The sequence below is a fragment of the Panthera tigris genome, chromosome A3, assembly GCF_018350195.1.
Source record: "Panthera tigris isolate Pti1 chromosome A3, P.tigris_Pti1_mat1.1, whole genome shotgun sequence".
Classification (NCBI taxonomy): Eukaryota; Metazoa; Chordata; class Mammalia; order Carnivora; family Felidae; genus Panthera; species Panthera tigris.
The window spans coordinates 16,132,706-16,152,798 of record NC_056662.1 but is presented as its reverse complement, the minus strand read 5'-3'; the positions used below and the strand labels follow the sequence as shown (position 1 = coordinate 16,152,798).

General features: G+C 53.3%; 1 protein-coding gene across 6 annotated transcripts in view; it reads left to right on the top strand.

Annotated features, from left to right (window-relative positions):
• The window catches only part of HNF4A (hepatocyte nuclear factor 4 alpha), a 56,883-nt gene that overhangs the window by 32,632 nt on the left and 4,158 nt on the right, over window positions 1-20,093 (top strand). For 2 of the 6 annotated variants that reach the window (XM_042980340.1, XM_042980341.1), the window contains exons 2-8: window positions 4,001-4,175; window positions 5,309-5,403; window positions 10,527-10,633; window positions 11,350-11,505; window positions 14,855-14,942; window positions 16,087-16,242; window positions 18,824-19,090. In XM_042980340.1, the coding sequence (XP_042836274.1) occupies window positions 4,001-4,175; window positions 5,309-5,403; window positions 10,527-10,633; window positions 11,350-11,505; window positions 14,855-14,942; window positions 16,087-16,242; window positions 18,824-19,090 (1,044 nt within the window). Of the gene's footprint in view, window positions 1-10; window positions 175-4,000; window positions 4,176-5,308; window positions 5,404-10,526; window positions 10,634-11,349; window positions 11,506-14,854; window positions 14,943-16,086; window positions 16,243-18,823; window positions 19,091-20,093 lie in introns of those variants that run through there. The other 4 variants (XM_015535534.2, XM_015535533.2, XM_015535532.2 and 1 more) reach the window with 4 other exon arrangements.

Here is a 20,093-nt window from a genome sequence, read left to right as displayed (position 1 = left end):
CGGAGCCTTCGGGGTGGGCATCCTGGGCAGGGCAAGCGGCTGAGGTGTGGAAGGGGAGGATGCGCCTCTCCAAAACCCTTGTCGACATGGACATGGCCGACTATAGTGCCGCGCTGGACCCAGCCTACACCACCCTGGAATTCGAGAATGTGCAGGTGTTGACGATGGGCAATGGTAGGTGGGGACAGGTGTACCCAGGCGTGCCACTGGGGGCGGGTATGCCCAGATACCGGAGCGTGTCTGTGGCACTCGATGCTGGGCCGGGGGGAGAATGACAGAAAATGGCAGGTTGGGCCTATAGGCCAGTATGGGTGTCTCCAGGTGAAAAAAATGTGCCCGGGTACAGTGACCAGAGGCATTCTGGGTGCGGGAGGCCTGAGCGGGCAAGTCCCCAGCGAAAGTAGGCCCCGGGATTCCCGCCTGGCCCTTCTGGTCCCTGTTACCTCAAAACTAGGTCTGCTCAGAGCGTCACTGGAGAGTGAGGACACAACTGTGAGCTCCCCGTTGGCATCTGGCTCCAGTACTTGGGCCCAACTAGGCCCCTTCACGAACCCTTTGGGCATAGGTCCCGAGACATAGAAAGGTGTCTTCTGTCCCTGAAGATGCTGGATGGAGACACAACCGGGTGTCTTTGGGACTTTCCTGGGGTGAACGCCCCGCTTAGGAAAAAAAGGAGTTCTTAAGGGAAGTTTTGCTCAGTGAGATGCCAATCAGCAGTGAGTGCTGTGTGTGTGCTCATGACTTCCTCTTGGTGTGCATGCACCAGTTTCTGTGTAAGTGTGTTGGGTGGGGGTGTACTGTGTTGGCAAACACATTCCTTCGGGAATTCATTGGCGTATTTGTGCCCGTGCGTACCTGTTCCATGTCGATTTCCACTTGTATTTGGTCATCGAGTGTGTCTGTGTCTGTTGATGTCTCTAGGGGCACATGTGTTTGTCTCGCTTATGTACATAGGCAGCAGTGAATGTATGTGCATGTGCCGTGGATGTGGATCTGTTCGTGTGCCCTGTGCTTTCTGGATGCGTGTCCTGTATGCGCGTTCTGTCTTGTGGCCCTGTTTGTACCCACCTGTCTACAGGTGCTCGGTGCACGTCCCTGTGCTGAGTGTCCGTACTCTCTGGTAAACATGATTATGCAGACATGATATGCAGGGTTTTGATATTGCCATTTGCCAAAGGAGATTCACATCAGCCACATGTCTGTTTCTCTCTGAGCAGATCTTCTTGTCTGAGTGTGTTTCTCCTCAGGTTTGTATATCTGCTCCCATATCACCAAGAGCACATCTGAATCCGGTGGGAGGTTCTCCTCCGCAAGGAGGTAGGGGAAGGGAGGAGGCCTGGAAGCCAGGAAGCTTCTAGAGGGGAAGGGCCCTAGGCCAGCCCCAGAGGAGAGGTGGCTGGCAGGTGGCCGAGGTCAGCCTGCCACCTGCCTTCCTTCCATGGCTGTGCGGCTCCAGCAGAGGTCTGTAACGCTTGTGGTCACTTTGGCTCAGCCAGAAAGATGTGACTGCCCTGCCCATGGTCGGCCTCACCAGCTGCTCGTCTGCCCCTGCCATTCACTCACTGTGTGACCTTGGGCATATCATATCCCCTTTCTGGCCTCTCTATCTTCTGTAAAATGGGCTTAATCACCTCAGGTCTGCTGGCCAGCCGCCTTTTAGGAGTGTCCGCATAAGGGAATTGAGGAGACAACACACAGGAAATGGTAAACAAGAAGCTTCTGCACTAGGCAGAGTGTCGTGTGACCCTGCAGGGACATTGTGTGCTGTCACACTCCAGGCCACTGCCCAGCCCCAGACTACTCCCTGGGGCCAGCCCCATCACCCCTTCAGAGCCTACACCTCCCAGGAATCCTGTGCACTTGAGGCAGAGGCCACCACTGGGTGTCCCCCAGACAGAACAGCCTCCAGCTCAGGAGCCAGAAGAATCTGGGCTCAGATACTACCATTGATCCTTCCCAACTATGTGAGCTCTGCAAGCCATTTTCCTCTATGAGCTTCTGTTTCCTCATCTGTCAAATGGGAATAAATAATGGCGCCTGCCTCTCAGAGGTAACCAGAGGATTAAATAAGACAAGGCACCCGGCGCTTAGCACTGGTAACTGATCCCGGCCCCACATGGGTCTTCTCAAGAACGTTCGGCATCTGTAAGAAAGGGCTGTGTTTCCTTATGACATTTGAAGGGGTCTGAGTGTTGGGATCCCATTTTAAATACATCCTGGGCTGGTGCCTCCAGGGCTCCATGGAAAGATCCCCAGCCGTCCCCCACCCCAGATTCAGAAGCAGCAGCAGCAGCAGGGTCTTTGTTTATCAGAGGCCTCAGCAGGCACCCCAACAACAGCAGCACTGGCCAGAGTCGTCCAGCACCCCCGGGGTGTAAACCTGCGTCCTCTACTTAACAACAGTGTGATCACCCTGGGCAAGTCACTTGTCCTTTCTGAGCCTTGGTGTGCTCGCTTGGAGAATGGGGCTATCAGCTGAACCCAGGGGTGAAGTGATACACCAGGCGGCACTCAGCCCCTTCTGCCCAGGATGTAGGAAGCCCTGCCCCCAGCCTCCACTGAAATGACCAGGAGTTGTGGGGGTCATATCTCCCCAGGGGTTGGGGGAGGTGAGGCTGAGGGAGAAAGGGCACCGACACGGCTTAACAATTATCCCCATCTCCGGGAATAATTCACCAAGTGGAGGGGGCTGTGCCCCCGGGCACCCTCAGGGGTCTAGGAGATGTTCAGCCAGGCAACAGCAAAGACGCAGTGGTGTCCTTTTATGCCCGGAGGTTGGACAACACCTGCTCCAGGAGTTTGATTTTGCAGGAAAGATTTTATTTCACAAATGCTGATGCAGTGCTTTTTATGTACCAAGCACGTCACATACATTGATTCACTGAATCCTCGTAGGAGTCTTAGCCGACGACACATGGCTAAGAAGTGGGCAAGCTGAGACTGAAGCTTGGCAGGAGGGCTACAGAGCGTGTGCTCTTGACTGCAGCGCGATGCCCCTCTCCGGTTCTCAGTGGGGTGTGCCCTGGGAACTCAAGGTCAGATTCAAGGTTTCTATGCAAACACGTGTGCGCGCCTGACTGTGTGGTGTACATATGCACGCGTTTTTCTGGGGAGATGGCCCATGGCATTTAGTATCTTCTCCAAGAGGTAGAAGATTTGCTTACAAAAATATGCTTCAGCTACTGAAATTAACAAAAAAAAAAAAAATTGGAAACAACCAGACCAGTCGAACCACCACCTGTTACAGTGAGGGAAACTGAGGCCCAGTACGACTTGAAGCGAGGGAAAGGAATTTGTCCAAAGTCACAGGTGAGTTAGCAGCAGCAGCAGCAGTAGCACCCAGGACTCCAAGCACCCCATCCCCATCTTTGCCACCTGCCTCGTATCCCCCTTCTCAGATTTATAGAGATGCAGTAGATTTTGCCTCTGGGACAGGACATATTCTAGAGGTACCCAGATCCCTGCCACGACCCTCCCAGCAGGACAAATGGGCCACTGTCTTTGGTGCGTGTCTTCCTGTTCCCCGGGACAGTTCGCAAGGCGTGTGGGTACATTGAGAAATGAGGGACAGGACCTGAGCAGGGCCTGAGTAGATGCTACGGTGTGTTTGTCTCTTCCACAGCCCCCTCGGCCCCGTCAGTCACGGTCTGTAAGGGTCAGATGCATCGGAGCGGGTGGCCAGGTTTTCATTACTTCCCAGAGAAAGCTGGGCCCAGCTCTCTCCACCTTGGGGAGAAACAGGTCCTCACAAAGGACTCTGTGAAGTCAGTGTCACAACCATCCCTAAGTAATGATGCAAAACGGGCATTCCGCATGCCAAGGGACTTGCCCAAGGTCATTGGGGGAGTGGGAACCTCGGTCTGAATGAGGCTGAAGCCCCGGGGGGAGACCCCCACGACGCTCATATTGGTTTCTGAATCTAAACCACCAGGGGTGCAGGGCCTCTGGGACGTGAATTTCTGTCCCTCCTGAGCTCTCACTCTTGTCTCCTCTGGTGCAGACACATCCCCATCAGAAGGTGCCAACCTCAACGCACCCAACAGCCTGGGTGTCAGCGCCCTGTGCGCCATCTGTGGGGACCGGGCCACAGGGAAACACTACGGTGCCTCCAGCTGTGACGGTTGCAAGGGCTTCTTCCGGAGGAGTGTGAGAAAGAACCACATGTACTCCTGCAGGTGAGGAGCCCCTGCTTGGAGCCTTGATTTCTCTAGCTGGAAAGTGGGTCCACTTGAGCTAATGATGTTCCCCAGTTTGTCTACTCCCGGACTAGGTCCCAGGAACAACCTCCTTCTGAGGACTTAAAGCTTCTTCTGGTTTCTTAGGCTTTGGGGACCCAAATGGGAACATCCATTCTAGGAACCTCATTTACTGAGCATAAAGCTACCAGCTGCCCTTTACTAAGCACTTACTATATGCCAGACAAACTGAATTTTTGCATGTATTTAACTGGCCCCGCAAGCCCATTGTTACTTTTCTTATTTAGCAAATGAGGATCCATGAGGCTTGGGATCAAGCCCACTGTGAAGCCTCAGAGGATGGGGCCCATCCCTCAACCCGATGCTTTTCCTGGGGCAAATAGGGGATTGGCCCCAGGCCTTTCCATATACCCCAAGGGCTTCCCAAAGCCTTCCTCGGGATCCTGCCTTCAAAAGCATCTCCCGTGATGAGAAACAACAATAATAAAATAATGGCATTCGGTTATGAGTATTTGGCATATGCTGACGCTGTGCCAAGCCCCGTCCACATATTATCTTATTTCTACCTGTCAACACCCCTCTGACATGGTGACTATTATTCTTCCCATTTTATAGATGAGGAAGCTGTGGCTTGGAGAGGGCCAGGAACTTGTCCAAGGTCATCCAGCTTGAATGAATGGCAGAGCCCAGGATGATACTCAGGGCTCCACCCATAACCCCTGTGGGGCACTGCCTCTGTTTATGTCCCCTCCAGAGAGTCACTTATGTGAACCAAGTATTGACTCTGAACCATAACCAGGAGCCTACTAGGGGCTCTATCACATTCTGTGATAGCAGTGCCCTGGTATGCAAGGGGCTAGAGTTTCCAAACCCAGTTCTACCACCAGGTTGAGCGATCCTGGGCTACAGGTCACCTCTCTGAGCCTCAGTTTCCCCATGTTCAGCCGGTCAGGGTTGGATTCTCAGAGAGTCCATAGGGCCTTTCTCGTGGTTCACATAGCTCCTGTGATGGAGGCGAGGAGGCTGGGAGTCAACAGGTGGCCAGGGTTCTAGTTCAGTCCTGGGATGGGAGGGCCGTCCCTTCTCCATCCAACCATCCAAGCCCTCTTCAGATTTAGTCGGCAGTGCGTGGTGGACAAAGACAAGAGGAACCAGTGCCGCTACTGCAGGCTCAAGAAGTGCTTCCGGGCTGGCATGAAGAAGGAAGGTGAGCCTCGGCCCTCCCCCTTCCACCCCACCACCCCACCCACACCCGCAGTCCTGGACAGTCATTTACAACTGCGGCCACACTTTATGACTCGGCGACAGGCTCCAGGGTGAATGGCTAATGGCTGAGAGGAGGGAGGGCCTGGCAATCTGACCACAGGGAGGGGCTGGGCTTGGTCTTGAGAAAGATTGGAAGAGATAAACTCGCACTCTGGGGCGCTCAGGTTCCCAGCCGTCACCACCCGTACCTGCCTCACCGCCACGGGAAGCCCATTTGGGCGTTTTCTCTTAATATACTCTTTCGAACAGGAAGAGAGCAGAGAATGACCTTACACACGTCCACGTATCCACCATGCAGACTCAGCAAATGTGGACAGCGTGGGGTGGGAGGTGGGGGCTTTCTTCCTGAGCTTCCGGTCCCAGGGACAGGTGCACCCGTTCCTTAGTTTTCAGTGTTGAGTATCAGGTGGCCCAAAGTTTTCATGTTTTAGGGAGTGGGAACGAGGTGTCAGACTTGACCTGGGTGGAGGCAGAGGGGAAGACCAGAGCACGTTTATTAAGGTCTTTCGAGGCCTCCTGCCACCAGCAGATGCCAGTCACTGGGCTGGGCTTTTCCACGAGTGATGACGTGGCACCCTAGGTGGCCGGGGAATTGTCAGTCCCCCTCTTCCTGGAGGAGGGAACCGACGCCCAGAGTGGTTCAGCAACTTGCCTAAGGCCACACAGCTTGTCAGTGCAAGATCCGAGGTTTGCACCCAGTGCTCCAGACTAGAGTTCAGTGCTGTCTCGTGGTCCCTCAACGCTGCCTCCTTCATGACCTCCAGACCTCAGGAACATTTAAAATGTTGGCAGCCTGAGCTCAGGAAGCAAAAATCCTTTAACTTCTTCATCTCCTTCTCCCCTCCACTCCCCTCCCCCAGCTCGGGCACCAGACCTTCACCCCTAGCCTGCAGCCGTGTGGCACACCCAGCCCCCCGTCCGGTCCTGTATGACACCCCCCGACACACCGCACCCCAGGGTAGGAAGCTGGGACCAGCCTGCCCAAGCCGACTTCGCCCATGCGAAGGGAGGGCACCCCTCCCCGTCTCTGCCTCAGAGCCCCTGTTCTCCCCGACCCCTCCCTAGGACGTATGTCTGCATGCCACCCCTGAGGGGACTTGCTCATGAGTCCTGTTAGGGAGTTGGGCCTGCTGACCCCTATGAAGCAGTGGGTGGTTCCCAAGGTCCCCTCCTGTTGCCAACTCCACCATGGTAGCTCCCAGATCTGGTAGGGGTCGGGGACTCTCAGATGGGAGGGCCTTTTTCAAAGGTCGACACCCCCCACCTCCCCCTACCCAGTTCTCAGTGAGGTCGAGTCTCTCTCCTCCGAGTTGGGTACCACATTGTGGAATGAGGAATGTGAGAGGCGGGACTGTGGCATGTGGATGAGCGGCTGGAGGCAAGGACAAGCCTGAGAACTGCAGTCTAGGGGCCTCGTGGTCTATGGTTCTCACAGCCGGTGGTTTTACTCCCCAACAGCCTAAGGTTTCAAGTTCGAGAGCGTGGATGTCTCATGGTAAAGTTTCAGGCCTTGTGACAGGCAGGCAGCAGAAGGATCGACAGCCTTCCTGGGCCGTATGTGGCCTGGTGCCTGCATGTGTTCAGTCTTCATATGTGTCTCTTGCTAAACCTCCAGAGGCGTTGGCATGGGTGTCACTTCAGGGACATTCCTTCTGGACTCTGGTTTTCCCATCTATAAAGTGAGGAAGGTGATACTGGTGCCTTCCAGCTCTGTGAGTCCAGCTACACACTCACTGATGTACCACTCCCCATGGGGACATGTGTGTTTGTTCCCTGGTCCTCCCCTTGAGCTGCCAAGGAGACAGCAGACCCGTGTCCTGGCTCCTGGAAGGGGAAGGGGAGCTCCAGGCCGTTCTGCCTTGGCGTAACCTTGAAAATAGCCAGTGCTTCATGGCTCAGGGAAGGCAGCTTTATGCCAGGAGGATGGGAAGATTGGCTGATGGCAGGTGAGTGTCGGCCTGTAGATGTTGACGCTTATTTGCAAGCCTTGGTCAACCGGAAGATCGTGATGCATGCAGTAGCTTGGTTGCTTCGAGACTAGGCCAGGGCAGAAAAGTAGTCAGTTGCTGTCACCGTCAAGCTCTGGGAAGAAAGAGGATTACCAGGTCTACCCAAGTCTGCTAGTCCCAACGCCCCTCGTCAGCTGCTGGGAAGTCCTCAAAGCCAAGAGAGATTCTCAGTGGAAGCCTCCGTGATCCAGAGACTTGGGACAAGTTTTCATTTCTCTTCTTTGATGGCCTTAGGATTCAGGAATTGAAACCCAAAAGTGGTGATGACAGGAAAGCATTTGCTGCAAACACAGGATTTACGGACCGGCCGGGCGTATGCAAGGGCGTCAAATCTACCCCCTCCCTACTTTACAGATGGGGAAATTCAAGCCAGACAGGTGACATGATTGGGTGGGGTCAGGACTAGAACTTGGGTTCCCCTGAGCTGGGCAGACACCAAGCTCCCTGGATGGACATTGGGAGGCTCAGCCTGGAGGCATCTTCTCTGGTCTAGGTTCCTGAAACTTCCTCTTGACCACAGGGAAGGGCTCCAAATCCCACAGGCCTGTGAGTCTTGGCCAGAGGATATTCCATGGTGGCCAGAAGTGGGTTCCCTTGAAGGGAAGAAGACTCTGGGGAGAAAGCTGGGGGTCAGTGGGCCCAACAGCAGGTCTTGAATTCTCTCCTATAACCTGAGACAACACCTACCTGGGTCTTGACTGGCAGACCCGGGACAAATGCCCAGCTCCTGGACGGAAGCCCACTCAGGAAGCTGGGCCAAGGGTGGGTGCAGCAGGTACAGGTTGGTGGTGGGCCGGGGTGGTCTGATGGGTCTTTCCTCAGAACCCCAGCCCAGCCCCCCATGGGCCCCGTCCAGGGGTTCTCTGGGAAGACAGGCTCATCCTCCTCTCTGCCTCTGGCCGGGTCGGTTAATATTCAATAGAAGTTACATTAGGTCCCCGACCCTGCTAATACTGAGCAAACATTTGGAAAACATCATTCCGTGACTGAGCTCTCGCTGGGCACTGATAACACCAGCTAACCTTGAGGGGCCCAATCCGCAGCTGCTGACAGCGGCCCTTTTATTGGGCCCGCCTCCACTCGGCGCCCTGGTGGGTGCGGGAGCTGGCAGCCATGGGAGGGGTGTCGGCGGCGGGCAGGGCCACCACGTGTGCAGGGGAGCAGTCCTGGGAGCCGGTCCTCTCCCGGGAGGTGGGTCGCAGGAGAGATTTCTTGCCTGGGACCTCGGTCATACCCCACCCACTCCGGGGCTCCGTTCAGACTCTTTGATTTTCATTCTCCGACTTCAAGACTGTGTGAAATCGAGAGGAAGCTGGATGGCTGCAATGTGGGGGTCCCACAGAGAGAGAGGGCATTGGGCCCAACTGGGAACCAAAACTTGTTGCATTCACCTGACAAACACGTACTGAGCACCCACTGTGCACCAAGCTGCGTTCTAGTCACTGGGGCTACGGCAGCGAACAGGACCATAGTGCTAGCGTTCTGGAGCTTTCCTTCCCATCGAGGGACAGAGAGTAAAGAATGAACAAAGGATTCTACAATAAGGGCCCCAAAGAAAAGTGAAGCAGTGTAAATAAAGGGCAGAGCATGAGGGAGGGATGCCACGTCGGGCAGGATGGTCAGAGAGGGTGTCTCTGAGAAGGTGACGTTGGCACAGAACCAGGCGAGAAGTCAAGAGGCTAAGCTGGGGGGTGGGGTCAGAATCCTTGGCAGAGGTGCTGAGCGAGAGCGGGTGGAGTGGGACCCGAGAAGAGGGGCCACGGTAGGGGTTGTGGCTTCACTCCACGTGGGCCGGGGAGTCACTGGTTTTGAGCAGTGGGGGATCGTGACTGAGTTCAGTGTTAGCGGATCCCCTCGTCTTCTGCGAGGTGCCCAGACGGTCAAGGCGAGGCCAAAAGCAAAGAGACCAGGGAGGAGAGCCTGAGCTGCTTGAGGGAAGACGTAGCAGGGTCCAGACTGGAGCGGGGGACGGGGGAGGGGGCACGCGTGGACTCTGTGGGGATTCTGGACAGCACGTGGGCGTGAGCAGAGGCGGCCCGTGAAATAAAGAGAGGACTCCCAGGCTGGGAGAGGAAGAATAAACTAGCCTATTCCTGACATGGGCAAGACTGAAGAGGAGCGGGTCTGGGAGGGAAAAAGTTTATAGATGGGGAAACCGAGGCCCCAAGAGAGGACTTGATTTCTACCAGCACACAGAGTAAGTGGCAAATTCCAGACAGCCACCCAGGTCTCCGGCCGCCTCGTGCTCCCTCCTGCCAGCTTCAGCAAAGCCTCGTTCCACAGTGAGGCCTCTTGGACTCTAGGGGACGGCTAGGGCAACAGAAAGTCCATCTTAAATCTTAGGCCAGGACTGACACGGATGGGGATGTGCAGGGAGGTGTGGGGGCCCCCGTAGGTGGAGGCCCAGATCTCTGAGTTCCTGGAGGAGAGTGCACCGGTGGGACGGGAGGGGCCCAGGGCTGCTTCTTGCTGTCTCTGAGGTTAGCCTGGAGCACGTGCCAGGCAGGTGGGGGCCTCCAGATCCCCTTTTCCAGGCCTTCCGTCTCCGTGTTCAGGAACCCCTGGGCCATCTCTGTGTCACCCAGAGGCATTTTTTGCTTATTTTACCCACTTTCATCTGGGAAAAAAGGGCCCCTTCTCCAAAACAGAGCTCAAACATCTGTCATCTAGACAGATCCCCTCTTCAATACTCAAGACCCATCTTAAACCCTCTCCAAGGCATCACTGTGTTGCATCCGTCCGGGGACGGGTGGATCACTCCCTCAGCGCCCCGTTGTGTTGGGGGCAGTTCTGGTGCTTCGAAGTTTCTCCCACGTGCTGGGTTGGAATGCATTTCTCCTCATTCCCACACGCTGAGCCGGGCTCTGCCCCCTGGGTGCTCCCTCCTATTCCCACCTCCAACCGTGTTTCCTTTACTCCAGTTCAGCCCTTCAGTATCTCCTGCTGGGTCGAGCTCTCTCCCCTCGCGCCTCACCCGCTCCTCAGCAGTCAGGGGACCACCCTTCCCTCCACCCCATCCCTGGCCTCCCTCCTCATCGCTCTCTCCTCCTCCCAGCTGTGCAAAATGAGCGGGACCGGATCAGCACTCGCCGATCAAGCTATGAGGACAGCAGCCTGCCCTCCATCAATGCATTGTTGCAGGCCGAGGTCCTGTCCCAGCAGGTACTGGGACGACCCTCTACCCACCTGGGGATCCCCCACACCAAGGAGGGGTCTCACCTCCACCCCTGTCCTCTCCAGCCAGGTCCTGAAGCAACAGCTAGAAGGGTCCTGGGATATCACAGAAGGGAAACAGAGTCCAGTGTCATACAGCCAGTTTAGTAGCAAAGGCAGAACTCAAACTCGGGTCTGGCACACTGTGGCACTTTCTAGTCCGACCCTTTGCATGCATGTGTTCTGCAGGCCAAGCAGAGTTTACTGTCATGAGGGCCTGAGATCACCTGAGCCCTAAGAGAACAGATTAGTGCACAAGCAGACAGATTAGCAAACTGGGGCTCAGCCCGTCCCCTGCTCTGTGACCTTGGGCAAGTCACAGCACCTCTCTGGGCTGGTTTCTTTACCTATCAGATGAGGATGATGATTTTTGCCCTGCTTCTCCTGTAGGGCCGAGAGTCTCCTTGGGGTTCTAAGAAGCTGACATTGGGAATTGGGCAGCAGGTGAAGGCCCGGGGGGAGGCCTCCTCCCTCATAGCTGACTTCTTCAGCATCCTTTCTGCTCTCCACCTGCCTCTGAGCTTCCTCCAGAGCCTAGAAGGCATCTGTAGTCCATCTCCCCTTTTGCAGACCTGGAAACTATCTGGGGGGAGGGCGCTCTGTGCAGAGGACAGAGACTGTAGGAGGGCTTGGCCATCCTCAGCATTTTCCTTCTCTTCCCCCAGATCACCTCCCCCGTCTCTGGGATCAACGGAGACATTCGGGCGAAAAAGATCGCCAGCATCGCCGATGTGTGTGAGTCCATGAAGGAGCAGTTGCTGGTGCTCGTTGAGTGGGCCAAGTACATTCCTGCTTTCTGCGAGCTCCCTCTGGATGACCAGGTGAGAGGAGACATGGTCTGTGGGCAGTGAGGGCACTGGGCAGGTAGATCCTGCTGGCCCACCTGGGATATAGCCTTGGACTGGTTTGATTTTATTTAACAAAACACACATGGTGCTCGTGTGTGTCTCGAGCTGTGTAAATCACTATACAAATATTAACTCATTTAATCCATCCAACAGCCCTATGAGATAGGTACTATTATCATCCCCATCTTATAGGTGATGAAACTGGGGCACAGAGAGCTTAAGTGACCTGCTCAGGGTCACACAGCTAGCACCCAGCACAGCTGGGATTAGAACACTGTGCATGCAAATGTGCTTTGGCGGGCAAGCTCCAAAGTCCAGGCTTCTAGCCACTGCACTCCTGCACGAGACAGGTCTCCTGGGGACATGTTGACAGGGCCCCAGAGCCAGGGATCAGGAGATTTGAGCTTGAGTCCTGGCTCTAAGACTGGTGCTTTGTGTGATCTTGGGCAAATTGCTTCCTCTCTCTGAGCCTCAGTTTTCTTATCTGTAAAGTAGGAATTATAATATCTGCTTCATAAAAAATTAAAGACATCACTATTTGAAATGATCATGTAACGGAGCACCTCCATTGTGCCCAGGCCGCAGCTGGCCTCCCTAAGTGTCACTTTCTTGTATCCCACCAAGATGGTTTCACTCAGCATTTTATTTCCCACGTACATTCTTTGGAATACCGGAAAGGTCCCAGGGAGACATGGGTACATTTCTGAGGACAGGTGAGTTTCACAGATATTGCAAATGATGGCTCCTGACCAGGCACCCCCTAGGCCTCTGCAGACACTTTCTGGGAAAGGGTTGCTGGACTGGGTCACCTTCTCAGCTGGGAGGGAGGGAGCTCAGGGGCACCAGTGGACAGTGCCCCAGACCTCAGCTCCTGGTGCATTTGCTTCTCTAGTGTGCACATTTGCACAAAACATTGGCAATGTATGTTAGTCTATTAAAGTTTCTGAGAAGTGAACTTTGTGAACTGAACTTTGTGAAACTGAACTTTGTGCAACTGAACTTTGTGAAACCCAGGGCTTCTCAAACTCCCCTGACCCCAGACTCTCCTGGAGCACCTATTTGTATGCTAGGGTCGACACACTGTGGAAACACTGGTGTGGCTGGTCCTCACCTTCACACTGGGACCTGGATCAGATGCTGTGTCCCATAGATCCCTCCCCACTTTGGGAAGGATAACAGGCCAGGGATCTCGGCCGAGTTGTCCCTGCCTTTACCCCTGTTCCTTATGTGCTGGCCCTGGTCTCCTCTGCTGGAGAGTCTGTATTAATGTTTAATCCCTTCTGCTCCTTCCCAGGGGCTCAGCAGGGCAATAAGATACCCCCAAGCTGAGCAATTGTTAACCTCAATTTCCCACCCAAACCTCCCTGGCTGGGGCTCAGAGCATTCTTAGAGAGCAGTGATGGGTGGCCAGCAACGCAGGACAATCATTAACATCCCCGCACCCCCTGCCTGCCCACCCCCAGAATAGCTGCCATGTCAGGAGGGCTCCCAGCTCCCCGTTCATGGTGTATAAGGAGCCCATCTTGCCCAAGATAGTTGGGGCACACGTGGGAGAGTTGGGGGACACTGTCCTCCAAAGGACACCCCAAATCTGTCAACATTGCTCCAGGAGCCACTTTCCAAGTTTGCTTCTTCATTTGTTTTGGGCACCAATCCATTGAAACCCAGGAGGCTGGGTAGCATTGAATACAGGGGCTAAGGTCTAGAGAGGGAAAGCGGTCTGCCCCAGGTCGCAGAGCAAGGCAGCCACAGGGCTGGGATCTGACTGCAGGTCTCTTGCCCCCTCGGTTTGAGAGTCACTGGGGTCGGTGGCGAAAGCCCTCCACAGCACCTCGAGAATGGGAGGTGCTTGATAATAAGCATCCTTGGCCTCCTTTGTCCTGGTCGTAGAACGTGGACTCACCTGCAGGCCTCTTTACCATTCTCCTCTTTTCTTGTCACCCTCATAAGGTGTGACCATGGGAGAATAGATGAAGAAGAGCTGGTGGCTGCCCAGGAGGGGCTGGATCTGGAAAGGAAGTTAACTAGTTTGCTCATTCATTCATTCATTCATTCATCCCTTCACCCATTCCTTCCTTTCTTCTTTCAAATAAATATTTATTGACGGTTTATTGTGTGCCAGCTGCCTTCCATGCCTTAGACAGTTTCGCCTCCTTAGAGAGAATTTCTCTGCCCTCCCCACCCAGCGTAGCCCCTCTTGTCCCATATCTCTTTCTCACGTGACTCTCACCTCCCTCCATCTGTCTTGTCCTTCCTTCCTAAGAAGTGTCTGTCGCTTAGTAGGCACTCAACATTTGATAAATGAGAGAAGGAACAATCAAAACATTTTTGCGTCCTAGTTTAGCCTGCTAAAAAAGTCTCCAAAATTCCCCAGTCCAACCTTGCAGACAAGATCGTTGAGGTGACCAGCCTGTGACTATTTTCACCAGTTGCCATTTTTCCCATCCTCTGGGCCTGACATAAACACCAAAGCAGATGGTTCGGAAAGGACTGACAGGGTCCTCCTGGCCGGGCCCCTGCCTCGGAATTCAGTCTTCCAAAGCTGCTTTGTCTTCTCTGCAGGGAAGGAATATGTCAAGCCCATCCCCTGCCAAGGACCAGTGCTCACGCCTTTGCTTTGGGAACCAACACCCATGTCCAAATGCTTGGAACTCACTTTCAGAATCCTAGAATCTTACAATGTCAAGTGAGCAGGTACCCTGGAGATCTTCCAGAGTAGGGATTTCCCAAACACAATTGCACATCAGAATCACTGGGGAGCTTGTTAAATACAGATCCTTGGGCCCACTTTTACAGACTCAGAATCTCTGGGAGTAGAGCCTAAGAATCTGCATTTTACAAAATACTCTTCATAATCTTCCGTAGCTGGTCCACGGGTAGGAGTTCGGGACCTACGGTTTTAGATCTTCCTGCCTCATAGACCCTCTTGAGAGTCTGATGAAACTCTGCTGCAAAAACAAAAACAAAAACACCCAGAATGGTGTTAAGTTTCATCAGGCACAGAAACAAGGCCCAGAGGGAAGAGGCAGCTTGCCCAAGGCCACAGCAGTTCAAAGATAAAGTTAGCATCTGGCCTCCTAGCTCTGAGTGCATGTTCTTTTCCCTTCCAGGTTCCTGTTGAACCTTTTCCAGGTTTTCTCTGTTGTAGGAGGAAGGCGACAGCTTTCTGAAGCCCTTTTATTGTAGTTCAGGCAGGTAAAGGCAAGGGAAGCATTAAGCCAGCTTTCCCAGGGTCACTGAGTTGGCTAGGAGCAACTTTCCAGGGGGTGCAGACAGCTTTTCAGGAGTCCCACGGCCAGACACCATCCCTTTTCTCTTCCAGGTGGCCCTGCTCAGAGCCCACGCCGGTGAGCACCTGCTGCTTGGAGCCACCAAGCGATCCATGGTGTTCAAGGACGTTCTGCTTCTAGGTAAGCAGGATGCCTGCCCCAGCCAGGGCTCTGCGGAGGGCATGCCCAGTGTGGAATGCACCCGGGCACAGGAGACTTCCAAGGTGGCATGCAGGGGCAAGGGAGAAAGATCAAGAGTAGCCTCTTCCCAGGGCACCTGGGTGGCTCAGTCGGTTAAGCGTTTGACTCTTGATCTTGGCTCAGGTCATGATCTCAAGGTTTGTGAGATTGAGCCCCATGTCAAGCTCTGCACTGACAGTGTGGAGCCTTGCTTGGGATTCTCTCTCTTCCTCCCTTTCTGCCCCTCCCCTGCTTGCTTGCTCTTGTTCTCTCTCTCTCTCTCTCTCTCTCTCAAAATAAATAAGTAAACATTAAAAAAAAAAAAAAAGGAATAGACTTTTCCCAGTGTTCCCATCTGGATCCTCTACTCAGATGCAAGAAGTGTGGACACCAGGCAAGGAAGGCCTCCAAGGTTAAAGTTAGAGCGAAGTAGGGGTTATCCCTGGAATTGCCCTTGCACTCTGAGTGCTTTCTGGAGCAGGGGCAAGACGCAGCCAGGAATGGCACAAACCTTGGCCTATGTCACGTCTGCTCCCATGGCGTGTTTATTTATTATTTTAGATGCTCGTATAGATCACACTATGGGCCAGATCCTAGTCTTAACACTTTACAAACACTACTCCTTTAATACAACGACCCTAGGAGGTAGGCTCTGTTATTTATCCCCATTTTGCAGATGAAAAAAACGGAAGCACAGAAAGTAATTTATCCAAATATATATGGTTAGTTAGTGGTGGAACTGGATTTCAACCCCAGGCAGTCTAGTTCTAGAATCTGGGCCCTTAACCTTGATGTGTTGTTGCCTCCTAAGTGGCCCTCGAATGTCACTACTCTTATGGGTCATGTCAGAGAATGGAGCACGGGTGATGTGAAAGGCTCCTAGAAGGCCAGGCTCCAGGCCCAGTCCGATGACCTCAAGCAACTCATTCCTTTCATCTGGGCCTCCATTTCTTCATCTGTGAAATGGGCATGATAATCCCCACGGGGCCTTCTCCCATGGGCACCAGTTGCATTGCAGCCGCAAAGGACAGGGCCTACGCAAAGCTGGGGAGAAGGGTACACCCAAGGGGGTGTCCTCATCCCCTTTCCTTCCCAACCCACCCAGGCAATGACTACATCGTCCCTCGGCACTGCCCGGAGCTGGCAGAGATGAGCCGGGTGTCCGTGCGCATCCTCGACGAGCTGGTGCTGCCCTTCCAGGAGCTACAGATAGATGACAATGAGTATGCCTGCCTCAAAGCCATCATCTTCTTTGACCCAGGTACAGTCCGCCCCTCCCTCCCGCCCCCGATGCTCCAGACCCTCTGTCACACTTCTCCTGTGGTGTGCCCTACATTCACAGCCTCCCTCTGCAGGACAACAACTGGGAGAGGCTGTTTGCACTCGCTGTTTCCCAGACGAGGAAAACCAGGTTCAGAGAGCTGATGTGCCTTGACAAGGCACATGGGCTCCAGGGGCTTGGTTCTGTCCTTTTTCTCCTTTCCCTTCTGTCCCCTCCTCCCTTCCTCCTCTTCCTACCTCCTCCCTTCCTTCTTTTCTTTCCTTTCATCTTTTCTCTTTCCCTGAAACGTTTTTACCAAAATAATATCTGCACACATTTAAATTCAAACAGTCCCCCACTCCACATTCCCTGCTAAAGCCTCCTTCCCAGGGGGCACCATTTCTGATTCTTTTAACTGTTTCTTCTGGCTCTAAATAAAATGCTAAGCCTTCTCCTTCTTGATGTAGCTGTTTCCGATCGCAGTTGCCCTCCTACACTCGTGGAGGATCTCACTGTTCCCTTTCGCCATTCTGTCTTCTCTCTCCCATCTCCTTCCTATATTTTCAGGGCTAGTTTGGTGTCTGCTGATTATCTTTACAATGTTGTTGGCTCTCCTCTCCCCATCCCATCTACTGACTTTCCACCTGCATTTTTACAGAATGTCCTTATAGTTATGTCTTTGTGCAAAGCCCGATTTCATTTTACCATATCAAGATGCCTGGACTTCAAAGGCTTGCTTGCTAACTTACCTCCTTACATGTTAGAGGGGACCCACCATGTGCCCAGGCATTGCCCACTGCCCTTAGTGCTAGACCCCACCAACATGGAGATCACCTCCGGTAATAACGGTAACGAAGAGGAAGATGACCACAGTTTCTGGAATGCTCACTAAGGCACCATTCTAAAGACTTGATGTGGATTATGCCACTTCTTGCTTGCAACACAGTACCTCTGAGGTAGGAATTGTTATTATCTCCATTTTGCAGATAAGGAAACTGAGGCACAGGGAGATTGGCTAATTTGCCCAAGGTTACACAACCAGGAGATGGCAGAGCTTGGATTTGAACTTCAGACTATCTAGCACTCAAACCTATATTCTTACCTACTGCACACTCTTCCCCATTTCTTGAAGGGTAAGACTTCTGGTTCTAGTTTCCTTGAGCACCTGGCCCAGGCTTATCCTCTGCAGTGCTCAGCACAGAGCTGGACAGGTAGTAATTGCTCAATAAGATGGGATTATTGATGCTGAGTCAGGGTGAGCAACCTGGCTTGGAGGGGCAGGTGACCTAGTATAGGGCCTGGCATGTAGGTGATGCTCCATAAATGTTTGTTGACTGAATGAAGGAATGCACAAGTATGGCTCAGTGGAGTGAGCCCTGGAATGGAAATGTGAGTGAAATTCTCTATCTGCAACTTACTTTTGCATTAAAGAGGTGATAAATGCATTACCTCCATAAAGGTTGAATTTAACTCTTGGACAACCATTTGAATCCCCTTCTAGGTTAAGGATCTAGAATTTATCCATTGATTTTTTTTTCATTCATTCATCCTTCCATCCATCTACCCATCCCTTCATCGAGTTACCTATTCAGCAAATATTGACCATGCATGGTACTAGGTAGTGGGTTTAAAATGACAAACAAGGGGCTCCTGGGTGGCTCAGTCAGTTAAGTGTCTGACTTCCGCTCAGGTCATGATCTCACCGTTTGTGAGTTCAAGCCCCACATTGGGCTCTGTGCTGTCAATGCAGAGCCTGCTTCAGACCTCTGTCTCCCTTGTTCTCTGTCCGTCCCCTGCCTTACACACACACACTCTCTCTCTCTCTCTCTCTCTCTCTCTCAAAAATAAATAAGCATTTAAAAAATTTAAAACAACAAACAAGACATGCCTGCCCACCCAGAGCTCATAGTCTGGTGGAAGAGACAGTTACATCCCGTGTGGCCACTAGCGACAGAAAAGCCACAGAAATCTGGGATATGATGGACACTCATAAAGCAGGCTTGGGAGGGTGGAATGGAGAAGGCTTCCTGGAGGAGATGGAACCTAAGCTGAGACCCCAGGATGACACAGGCAAGGGAGCAGGGAAACAGGGAGACTCTCCTAAGGCAGCGGGAGCAGCATGAGCTGAGGTCTGGTCAGTGGGACCTCAATGCTGATCAGGAGCCCCAAGTCCCCATCATGGATCTAGCAAAAATTGGATGTATGACCTGGGCCAAGTCCTTTCCCTGCTCTCTGCCTCATTTCCCCATGTGTAATGAGGAGGTTGCTTGGTGCCCTCGTGGGTAAGTTCTTGAAGTCCTACTCCTCCCACCCCCCACCCCCATCTCCTGGTTGTGCCTCTCAGGAAATGTGACAGAAATGCTTTTCTGCCTGCGTCCAGGAAGCTACAGATGTGCTAGTGTACCCAGGTTCCCGAGGATCCCAAATGCTGTCCTAGCACGTCTAAGGACTCCCTAGGTGACCTTGGGCCTCAAGACCCGCTGTCAGGACCCCAGGAGCCAGGGGAGAGCTGGATCCCGGCTCCCCAGAGGCTCCGACTGGGCCCCCCTGCCCTCCCTCACCTGTGCCCTCCCCGTTGCAGACGCCAAGGGGCTGAGCGACCCGGGCAAGATCAAGCGGCTGCGCTCCCAGGTGCAGGTGAGCCTGGAGGACTACATCAACGACCGCCAGTACGACTCGCGTGGCCGCTTCGGCGAGCTGTTGCTACTGCTGCCCACCCTGCAGAGCATCACCTGGCAGATGATCGAGCAGATCCAGTTCATCAAGCTCTTCGGCATGGCCAAGATCGACAACCTGCTGCAGGAGATGCTGCTGGGAGGTCCGTGCCAGGCCCAGGAGGGGCTGAGAGGTGGGCGGGCCCCCTGGCAAAAGATAAGCTTCATACCTAGGCCCCACCTCTCAGCTCCCTCACCTCCTCCCTCTGTGGCCTTGGCCAGATCCCTTAACCTACCTAAGCCTCAGTTTCCTCATCAGAAAAATGGGACCAATGTTCCATTTATTCAGGCACTGGGAACCTAGTGTGTGCCAGTCACTGTTGTAAGTGCTGGAGATTCAGCAGAGAACAAGAGCTCTGCCCTTCTGGAGGTCGTGTGTGAGTACGTGTGTGTGTGTGTGTGTGTGCGCGCGCGAGTGTGCATAAGGGCTCATGGAAACTGACAATAACCAAAGGATAACTAGAGATTTTGAAATAAGCAGGTAATATGATAGAGTGTAACTGGAAAGGGGTCTATTTTGGTAGGTTGTCCAACAGAGACAGACTTCTCTGAAGTGGGACTTTTGAGCTAAAACCCGATGGATAAAAGGAAATAGAACATTTAAAAGCCAAAAGAAAAGCATTCCCGGTGGAAGTAACTCATGCAAAAGCCCTGAGGCAGGAGAGGTTCGTGTGTTCGAGAAAGAAGGATAAGGTCACGAGATGAAAACTGATATGGGCAGACACCAAATCGGCAACATGCGGTCTTGTAGGTCACAGTCAGAAATTTGGATTTCATTTTCATTGCAGAAGAGTGAACATCAGACTACTCTTTTTAGCAAACTACTCTGGTTGCTAGGTAGAAAGTAAATTCCAGGGGTGGCACAGTGGAGGCAGGAGACCCCTAACCATTACTTGTCTCCAGGCCGGAGTAGGACAGTGAAAGCTGGGACGAAGGCATGACTGGAAGAACGCACAGGATTTGCTGATTGACCCGATGTGGGAAGCGAGGGAAGGGAAGAAACAAAGATGAAACCCACGTGTTTGCTTTGAGTGACAGGGATGCTCATGGAATAACTTACTGAGATGAGGAAGCCAGGGGAAAAGCAGGTTGAGGCTGGGATGGTGGCAGCAGTGAGAGACGAGCCAAGAGACTGTT